Genomic DNA, 11362 nt, shown 5'->3' with positions numbered 1-11362 from the left:
CCTCCAGGAGCATACATAGAACACAAAGTTTAAGGCCAGAAAGGATCACAAGATCATCTAGTTTGACCTGTTCATCAGTGGCCCCCAACCCATACACTAAACCCAGCAATGGAAATGAAACCAAAGTAAAGGAGACCCACAGGAGAGTAGACTATCATGTGTCATAGGCAGCAAATAAGAAGGATCAAGGTGCACCAGTGCTTGAGGCCCTTGCAATGGCAGGGAAGTTATTAAATGAGATATACCCAGATAATCCTGGCAAGTGATCCCCACCCACAAACTGCAGATGAAGGCAACCCCCCGACCCCCGCAAGGTCCTGTCAATCTGACCTGGGGAAAAATTCCTCCCTGACCCCACATAGGATGATCAGCTACACACTGAGTATGTGAGCAAGAACCAAACAGCCAAGCACCTAAGAGAATGTTGGTGCAACCTCAGAGCCCTGGGCCGCTCTGCCCAATATCTCATCGCCAGCCATGTCATCCCTGATGCTCCAGGGGAAGAAGACAAAAACACCTGAGAATGCATAGGGGGATGGGGACAGGGAGGGAATCCTTTCCTGACCCCAGCAGGTGACCAGCTGAAACCCTGAAGCATGAACTTTAGGAACAGAAGACAAACTAGAAATGAAACACATGGCTGTTGAGCTGCGTCCCTTGTCCTATTACAAGCAACCACATCACACAATCCTACTCATAAATTTGTCCAGCTCTTTTTTAAAACTAATTAAGTTGTCTGCCCTCACAACTTGTATTGGAAGGATGTTCCAGGACATCACTCCTCTGATGGGTAGAAACAAATAGGGATGCACTCACTGAATGAGTCAAAAATAGTATGTAATCATGTAATTTAAGACTATATCATTCACATATGCACAAAGGGACTGAATAAAGATTTCACAAGCAGCCTTAATATTGGCAATTCCTAACTTTTGAGTGGTTGACTTTGCAACCTTAACATTCTTATTTTGTTTACAGCAGTTAAATAGATCAGATATTTTGAGACACACTCAAAAAACAGACATTACAGGATCGCCACTTGTAACAGACAACTTTATTTTTTCAAGTTTACATATATCCAGGCTTGGAAGGATTAGATTTTTTTTTTTAAATTAATAAATGTCTGTAAACATCAATTTCATTGTACACACACAAATGAAAATATTTCTATTGATAACTGAAATTTACAGATAGGCAAACTAAGAAAAATGGTGCCTGAGAATGTATTAGATTTTGATTTAAGGATATTCACTTTGAATATTTTGGAGGGAGAGATAGCTCAGTGGTTTGAGCATTGGCCTGCTAAACCAAGGATTGTGAGTTCAATCCTTGAGGGGGCCATTTAGGAAACTGGGGCAAAAATCTGTCAAGGACAGTACTTGGTCCTGCTGTGAAGGCAGGGGACTGGACTCGATAACCTTTCAAGGTCTCTTCCATCTCTATGAGATAAGTGACATGTGATGTTGACCATTTGTGTTTTAACAGTTATAAAGCTTTAACTTTTTGAATCTCAACATCAACTGTCATTAAATAATTATTGTATAACCCACCAAAATTTAAATTCATAAAAACTGAAAAAAAAATGCTTAAAAATAAGCATAATTATCCAATGAAATTATAAAAGAATAAAAAGATCAAATTCTGCCAAGCCTATATATTTTCAATTAGCATTTGAACTTTCTTATACAAAAATATTGTAATTAAAGCTCAAATATTAAAAAGAAACTAATAGTTTATTAGGCATCAAAATCATTTTTTTTGGTTTAAAGTTCTGCATTTAAGGGACTCTATGTGAGTTACAGACTAAAGACATCATGAACAGAAGCTTACCTTTTTCCTTTCCAGTGTTTTAAGATTTCTGATAGTTATTTCCTGCCACTACCTACAATTTCATTGCAATTAATTTGACAGAACAATTGGTGTATTCAAGACTAAGTTGTTTCATTATATTTCTGCTGAGTCTCTAGCCAGCGATTGATGGCCATTTTCAGAGTCCTATTTGGTGTAAGTATAAGAGATTGGAGAGGGAGATTTGTCATGGGACTAGACCGTCTCTTTTTGCTGATCCAGTTTTCCATTGCCTCTTTTTCATAGGAATAGCCATCTAAAGAGAAAAATACAATTAAAATGTTAAAATTGCACTAACATAGGAATGTCCATCCAAGGCTCTTAATGTACTTTAGATACTAAAGATTAAGCTTCAACAATACCCCCTGGGATTCAGGGAAGCATTTTTTCCAGATGGGAAAACTGGTACACAGAGGTTAAGGGACTTGCCAGATCACATGGGATGGGCCTTGCCAGATTGTATGGGATCACATGGAAATCAAAAGATCATCTTTTTATTCACGACACTCCATGTTCTGTACAGAATGGATATATGGTTCTATATTATCATCTGAGCCTTTATTTCTGCAGCAAAGGTGCAGTTTTTTCATGAAAATGAATAAGTATTCCAGTTTAGATTTTTAACTACAGTGAATAAAGTACACCACCAGCATAATTCTGTCATGTCTTACTGTACTGGTAGATCAACACCAAATATAACTGCAGCAGATTACTTTTAAAATGATGTCAACTGCAGTTAGACACTAAGTATTTTAACATTAATTATAGAAAACAATTTAAGCCTATTTGAAGCTCGAGTGCAGTTATAAAAAAAATTCTTGCAAATTTCAAAAAAGGCTACAGTTATGGCAAAGCCAGTTCACTGATGCCAGTATTAAAGCCCATGTGTATTAAATGAACCCGTCTTAAGAGAGAATCTCATGGTAGCCCCAATGTGACCAAAGGCTGCCCCAAAATAATTCAAGTGCTGCTGAATCTGTTTCTCATGAGATCAGAGGAAACACTTTAGACTTCAATGCCCAATGTAGCATCCCATGTGATACAGAAAAACAGACAGGATTTAGGTCAGGTCTGCATTGGAAGGCCTTGCCAGGATAACTTTACTGGCATACTATATGGGCAAAGTACTCCTACTGCAGATGCAGCTTATAATAACAAAACTGCACTTTTGCTTACTCGAGTCGCCTGTGTCTCCATACCCCCCCCCCCATCGCCTGTCTCTCCATTACCCCCCCTCTCCCGCATATGAAATAAGTTATACTGGCAAAAGCACAGTCTACAGTAGAGGCTTTTGTTGGCACAGCTATGTCAGTCACAAATCACACTACATCATACCCGACTGATTTTTCAAAATAGAAAAATTTCTAGCATAGACCTGGATTAGTTGTGATGAATATAAACGGAATTCTTTCTTGAGGCTACAGGACACTGACATCTTGAACTAAGGCCTAGTCTACATGTAAAAGGTTTACTGACATAGACTGATTGGGGTGTGATTTTTTACTGACACGGCTATGCTGGTAAATGCACTAGCATATACATAGTTCTATCAGGATAACTGCTTATACTTGTATCGCTTATGCCATTTGGAGAGAACAACTATAAGCTATATCAGTAAAAGCATTTTTATATTGATATTACTGTATCTATGCTAGACAGTTTTTCTAGTATATCTATACCAGCATAATTTTATCAGCAGAACCCTCCTATTGTAGACAAGGTCTAACTAAATACAGTCTAATATAAGCATACAAATTCTTCCTAAATCCTTCGCTGGACTAAGTAGTCATGGAAGGGACTGCAACTGCATTATTCATAAATTTACATATTACACCCATCAAGTACAGTACATCATCTGTGGAGGGGAGACATTGTTCTCTGTGTATTGCTTTAAATTTTTATACTAAAACACCAAATAGAAATTAAATATAATAATCATTATGTGTGAAATCCTGGCCCACTGAAGTCAATGGCAAAACTCCCACTCACTTCAATGGGGCCAAGATTTCACCCTACACTTTTATGTCACCTCTGTTTAGGGATTACCACCAGACAAATCAATATTTAGCTACCAGTGACCATTTATGCATCAAAAAATTGCTTTTATTAAGTATCTGTATTCCAAGAATTTTACAAAAACGTGTTTGTAAAATGCTTTCTAAACAATGACACATTTTAGTAGCAAGTAAATTTGATTTAATCTTTTACTGGATTCCCTTCAACCTGTCAAATAAATGTTCTCAGCCTCCTTTATGAGAGGCTGTCTTACTTAAAAGACCACATTTTATCTGTCCTTCAATTAGTGATTTAATCAGGTTTTACTATACACAAGGCATCCCCTATAGAAATAGCATATTCTCCTTATCCGTCCTGGATAGCTAAACTCCCAACATGTAAATAGTTATAGAAAAACTAGAAATTGCTCCCAGCAGGGATGCAACAAAATGTAGTTAGCCATCCAAGATAAAAAGCTTCTCTTAATGGCTGTTTTTAAATTTTAATCTTGACTTTCCCTCCTTCTCCCACATAATAGGAACTACAAAAGCAGAGCCCATCATAATCTTCCCATGGGTAGCAAAGCGACTGCTAAGCATTGTTATCACTGACTATTACTGGTCTGAATTCACTTTCTCTGTGATTGAGCTACAGTTAAACCATCAATCATTTTGCTTGCTAGCAAAACTAGTACTATTGTTTTTAAACATTTCACCTAGTCTAAAATACTATGTAGAATACATACATGAAATCTCAATGTGAGCAACTCTCTGAAATAAAATGTTACGTGAAACCAAATTCAGATAGCATTAATTTTATTCTTAGTATTTCTCTCGAGAATTTTTTTTAAATGAGCAATCAGCTTTCCATGGAATTAAAAATATTATAATAAAACAAAGTGATTCTGTGGAAGAATTAACATTATTGTCTATTGGTGAACAAATATGTCCCCTTGAGCATTTGATAAGTGAAGAAAGCAGGGATTCTCAGCAGATCTATTCTGTCACTAATTACATTTCAATACAGGCTTTAAAATTGTTTTGCAAAGTTCATCACAAAGCTGTCAAAGGAATCATCAGAGCTGCTAGGCAAAGTCCCCTGTGCCCATAGCCTTTCACGTATAAATAAGAAGCACTGAAACAGTGACGTGACTAGCTAGTAAATTGCAATTGACAATCTGCATTTTAACAACACTGCTCACTCAGCTCCTTTTAAAAATTCATGTATGCATTGACAGTTTACTGCAAATGCAGTTCCTTAGCTATGTTTAAGTCAAACGCATTTTCCCCCAAAATAAACACTGACAATAAAACATTTTAGAGAAAATATAAGGCATTATACTGAGCCTCAATAAGCATTTGCAATTAATTTTGTTTACAATCTACCTCTAAGTTAGAATGCAGCAAAATATTTGTATTTAGCATACTCTAGGTCAGGGGTCGGCAATGTTTGGCATGCGGCTCGCCAGGGTAAGCACCCTGGCGGGTCGGGCCAGTTTATTTACGGGCTGACGCGGCAGGTTTGGCCGATCGCGGCCCCCACTGGCCGCGGTTTGCCGTTCCAGGCCAATGGGGGCAGCGGGAAGCCGCGGCCAGCACATCCCTCGCCGCTTCCCGCCACCCCATTGGCCCGCGACAGCGAACAGTGGCCAGTGGGGGCCGCGATCAGCCGAACCTGCTGCGTCAGCAGGTAAATAAACTGGCCCGGCCCGCCAGGGTGCTTACCCTGGTGAGCCGCGTGCCAAACGTTGCCGACCCCTGCTCTAGGTTATTGATTCTGAGGTCAGACAGAGAAAGTATAAAGGGGTTCTGAAATATTAATCACACATCAACTGTAACAGAATTGATGCATCCCACAAAATATAATTATTTCAGTGCATCAGCTACAAGTGAACTTCTGACTAAACTAAAGCAGAATAGAAAGTCAGAGCTGTGCTTTACCAGATTGCATAAAAGGGGTATCATCATTTTAAAAACCCACCATTTTATTGTAACAAGATAGATTTTGTGAAATACAAATATCAGATTTAATAATATTTTAAAAATCTCTTAAATTAACATTGTCAATTTAGTTTAGTCCAAAACTTAATTTATCTTAATAAATATTAATATTATTTTTATTTATTAACACACTTTTCTTAATTTAAACATTCCTCCAGCACAGGAAATACAAACAGAACAGCACTAAAAGACATCACAAAAACTAGAACCTAAAAATGACTATAAACAGATCAGGCTTGTTTCATTTTCAATCTCAGTGAAATGTACAGAGTAACAACTAGCATAAATTATACTAATTTTTGAAAGTCCCCCCCCCCCATTTTTAACAATATAAAGCAAGTGTGGGGTAAAATTTTCAATAGGCTCCTAAATTACTTAGGTGCTGACAGATTTTTCAAGGGATTTAGGTGCCTAAGGATGCAGATAGGGATTTTCAGATTGCCTAGAAATCAGTAGGAGTTAGATACCTAAATACCTTTCAAAAGCTAGTCCAAAGTGCATAAGTCACTTTTGAAAATGGAAATTAGACTCCTAAGTAACTTAAACACCCCGACTCCCTTTGTGTAGGGAAATACTATGGTGATGTGGTACCCTAGGAGTGCCACTCTCTCCTTGTTCCTCAGTGCCTTGGGAGTAGCAAAGGCATCTCTACACTTCAACCATCAGCAGCTGTCTTACCAGCAGCTTACATAATATAAATCAGCCTTCAAGAAGTTCTACATTATGCTGGGGACTGGACCAGCACTCCAGAATCAGCGAGAGCACAGGAGACTTTCACATATTTTAAGGCCAGAAGTGCACACTATGCTTATGTAGTCTGACCTCCTATTTAATGCAGGCCATAGAACTTCTGCAAAATAATTCCTATAGCATATCTTATAGAGAAAACATCCAGTCTTGATTTAAAAATTGTCAGTGATGGAGAATCCACCATGACCCTTGGTAAACTGTTCCAATGTCTAGTTAACCTAATTGTTAAAAAAAAAGTGTCTTATTTCCAGTCTGATTTTGTCTAGCCTCAACTTCCAGCCACTGGGTTGTATTGTACCTTTGTCGGCTATACTAAAGAGCTCATTTTCAAATATTTTTCCCCATGTAGGTACTTATAGACAGTGATTGAGCCTCCCCCCCTTTAAAGTCACCTGCATACCCATCAGTCTTGTGATGCTTGAGGTGCACAAAAGTTGGATTGGGCTTTATATATAAAATTTACAAATAAAAACTAAGATTGCAGAACCAAGCACTCAAAAGTTAGGAAATGCCAGAATTGAGATTGCCCCTGTAACCTAAACTCGGCCCCCTTGTGCATATGCATTATGATACAGCCTTTAATTCCATGATCACATATTTTTCCACAGGACCCCTGCCTCATTTAGTGCATAGGATGGAGAGTGCTCACTTAATGAGCAGCTATTTTTTTTTTAATCTTCATTGTTCCATGTGTAACCCTAGGACTTATTTACTGCCCACTAATCAAGTCCTGTTGTGGAGACTAAATTAATTTCCTCAGGGACTTTTTTATGGCACTCACCATTGCAATATCTGAGTGCCTCACAAATAATAAATTAATTTATTTTCACAACACCCTCTAAGATGAGGGGGTGTTATCCATTTTATATGTGAGGATTGAGGCAGAGAGAGATTAAGGTCAAAATAATCCACTAATTTTGGGTCCCTAATCTGAGATGCCTAGGATCTGATTTTTCAGAATGCTTAGCATTATACAGCACTTTATACAGTCAAAGCACGGTTTCCGTTGACTTCAGTTGCAGCTATAAGTGCGCAATGCTTCTGCAAATCAGAACCAGGGTCTCAAGTCAGGGACACAGGAAATGAGGAGCACACAAATCAGTGAAAAGTTTGGTTTAAGTGATTTGCCTAGCATCACACAGGAACTCTGTGTCAAAGATAGGGATAGAACCAATTCCCCAGGGCAAGATTCAACTGTTTTAACAATGATGCTATCCTTTCTCTTCCTGTAGTCCCCCGTCTTATTCACTACACACCTTCCAACTTTTGCAACAAATGAAGAAGTGGCGCTACAGATAAGAATGATCTTCAGCGCACAATCCTGACTCATCCCCACAGCACGTCTATTTTGTGCACTGTCTGAGACAGGAGTCCTATGGAAAAAACAGCATGTGAACTTGGAAATAAAAGACTATCATTATGGCTGAGTTACAGATGCACAAAGTATCTGAGTTACAGTTGCAAAGGCAACAGATGTATGAGCTCTTCCCCATTTGGGTACTTAGGGCCTAATCCCATAAATGTTTACTAGCAGATACAGCGCATCTGATAAATCCAGGATCTCCTTGAATTGCAGTGGGATTTGGGGTTCTAGTTCCATCCAAGCTTTTTAGGTGACATAATACATTTCATATATCATCTCTATTTTTACTGATAGACATACAATGCCAGGTTTTTAAAGGGGTTTGCTCTTGTATTTGCACATTTCCTACATTTGTGCAAAACAACTGCGTAATTAGTCTTGTAATTACCGAGTTTGCATAGGCACAAAATAGATGCCCATTACAAAATTTTATGTATCTCAATATCAGAAGCATGATTTCAAAAGCCAAATATTCAAAAGAGCAGAAACAAATTTAATTTTAACCTTGGTGGAATTTGAATACACTTAAGGATACCAGGAATTCAGAATGCATGTACTTAGCATTCTTTAAGATATACACCTCTACCCCAATATAACGCGACCCAATATAACACAAATTCGGATAGAACGTGGTAAAACAGCGCTCCAAGGGGGCGGGGCTGCGCACACCGGTGGATCAAAACAGTTCGATATAACGCGGTTTCACCTATAACGTGGTAAGATTTTTTGGCTTCCGAGGACAGCGTTATATCGAGGTAGAGGTGTATATTGATTAATAGTTCCCCACTATTCATCTTTACACCTGAACAATTTAATTTAATAAACTTGAAGTAGCTCATAGACATACCTGCTGCAATGACAGGCTCCTTCATAAGCTCCCTAGTTATAGGACATAAGAATTCATCAGGAATACCAAGAGAAACAGAATCCACATTGCTCCTCAGCTCCTCAATCTTCCGGAAGACTTTACTGCGTAAACCTAAAGATTCTGAAAATGGATGGTAGATTAGAACCCTTGGAACATATTTCAAGAACATTAACCTCTGAAACACAAACACATTATCAGGCAGAGAGATTGCTTCTGGTGCAAACTGGAAGACATTTCAGGAGCTCTGTAAATAGATCATTTCTAACTTTTTCCTCATGGTTGACAGAGACCAATTAACATGATTTTTAAGGCAAAAAAGGCCATCTACACTATATACCAAGTAGTGTTCAAAAATACATTGAACAAAACTTGTTTCCCAGAGTATTTTAAAACGTCACCTACTTTCCTAATCTAGACAGAGTATCGGGTTAACCTTGACCAACTGACAGCTGATGTTAAACATGACAATCCAAAGTGCTACGTCATGTTTAACATAGCATGAGTTAACACATGTTTAACATGATTCTAGTGTAGACAAGCCCATGGCTGAAGTCACGCACTGGACTGCATTACGGCTATGTCTACACTGCAGCTAGGAGCACTGCCAGGGTAGACAGACTTGCACTAGCTTGGTTTGAGCTAGTGCACTAAAAACAGCAGTGTGGACATTGTGGCTCAGAAAGCAACTCAGGTTCTCAAACCCAGCGAACCCTCTGGATCTGAGCTATCCTGTATACTCACTGGAGCTGCAAGATCCACAGTGCTATTTTTAGTGAACTAGCTTGAGCTGAGGCTCGTGCAAGTCTGTCTACTTGGGCTGGGAAGTTTGCTCCCAGATGCAGTGTAGACATACCCTTTGACGAATTAGGTGAGCCTGGGTAGGGTTAATCCCATCCCCCTTTATGCAGCTGCTTTGCAACAGGAAGGAACCTCTCTGACAGTTTGAAGGGAGCTGGCTCTTTGCTAGTCCCTGTCGGAATAAAGGAGTGCTTGTCTCTTATGATTCCCTTAATGACCATCTGCGTGATTACTGTAGGACGAGTCCTTTAAGCTAGACCCTCAACTGTTTCTATGGAGTTTAATACATACATATCATTAACAGATTTGCTATAATAGCCTCATTTTCAGGTTGTTTCATCTTTTCTGACAGAATGGCAAATTCACAGACATCTGCAACGGCACCAAAACGGGATATCCCCCAAATCAGAACAAGACAAAGTAATTTAATACTCTAGGTTTAAGTACTGTTGCATAAATACAGCATTTTCTTCTCAGGATTTCACATACTGTCATTTCCAAAATCCACTTCATTCCCATTCAGGCCTTTATAAAGCCTTTTCTCCTTTAATCATTTCCTCTCAGGAAACAGAGAGTGGCCACTTTGACTCCTGCCATGTGTGATTTGCCTAGCGTCTGCTAGGTGAAGCAGTATGACCAACCTTGCTCCTCCTGGTCTAAGATGATATCTGTTACTGTCAAAACTAGGGCTGTGAATTAATTGCAGTTAACTCACGCAATTAACTTAAAAAAATTAATCGTGATAAAAAAATTAATACCAATTAAAATTTGTTATAAAATTTTGGATGTTTTTCTACATTTTCAAATATATTGATTTCAATTACAACACCGAATACAAAATGTGCACTGCTCACTTTATATTATTTTTGATTACAGGTATTTGCATTGTAAAAATGATAAACAAAAGAAACAGTATTTTTCAATTCACCTCATACAGGTACTGTAGTGCAATCTCTTTATCATGAAAGTGCAACTTACAAATGTAGATTTTGTTTTTTTACACATAACTGCATTCAAAAATAAAACAAGGCAAAACTTTAGAGCCTACAAGTCCACTCAGTTCTACTTCTCATTCAGCCAATCGCTAAGGCAAACAAGTTTGTTTACCTTTACAGGAGATAGTGCTGCCCACTTCTTATTTAAAATGTCACCAGAAAGTGAGAACAGGAGTTTGCATGGGACTTTTGTAGCCAGCATTGCAAGGTATTTACGTGCCAGATATGCTAAACATTCGTATGCCCCATCATGCTTTGGCCACCATTCCAGAGGACATGCTTCCATGCTGCTGACACTCGTTAAAAAAATATGCGTTAATTAAATTTGTGACTGAACTCCTTGGGGGAGAATTTTATGTCTCCAGCTCTATTTTACCCGCATTCTGTCATATATTTCACGTTATGGTAATCTCGGATGATGACTCAGCACATGTTCATTTTAAGAACACTTTCACAGCAGATCTGACAAAATGCAAAGGAGGTACCAATGTGAGAATGCTAAAGATAGCTACAGCACTCAATCCAAGATTTAAGAATCTGAAGTGCCTTCCAAAATCTGAGAGGGATGAGGTGTGGAGCTTGCTTTCAGAAGTCTTAAAAGAGCAACACTCAGATGCGGAAACTACAGAACCCGAACTACGAAAAAAGAAAATCAACCTTCTGCTGGTGGCATCTGACTCAGATAATGAAAATGAACATGCGTCGGTCCGCACTGCTTTGGATGGTTATTGAGCAGAACCCATCA

At 38.6% G+C, this 11362-nt stretch overlaps 1 protein-coding gene across 6 annotated transcripts in view; it reads right to left on the bottom strand.

Moving 5' to 3' along the window:
- Nucleotides 1-1034: 1034 nt before the first annotated feature.
- Nucleotides 1035-11362, bottom strand: part of WDSUB1 (WD repeat, sterile alpha motif and U-box domain containing 1) — a 55688-nt gene continuing 45360 nt past the window's right edge. For all 6 annotated transcript variants that reach the window (XM_054044280.1, XM_054044284.1, XM_054044281.1 and 3 more), the window contains 2 exons: nt 8804-8944; nt 1035-2104 (listed from right to left, as the gene is read on the bottom strand). In XM_054044280.1, coding sequence (XP_053900255.1) covers nt 1932-2104; nt 8804-8944 — 314 coding nt within the window. In that variant the 3' untranslated portion in view covers nt 1035-1931. The remainder of the gene's footprint in view (nt 2105-8803; nt 8945-11362) is intronic.

The sequence above is a fragment of the Malaclemys terrapin genome, chromosome 11, assembly GCF_027887155.1.
Source record: "Malaclemys terrapin pileata isolate rMalTer1 chromosome 11, rMalTer1.hap1, whole genome shotgun sequence".
NCBI lineage: Eukaryota > Metazoa > Chordata > Testudines > Emydidae > Malaclemys > Malaclemys terrapin.
Note: the sequence above shows the minus strand (reverse complement) of the source record. Positions and strands in the feature narration are given on the sequence as shown.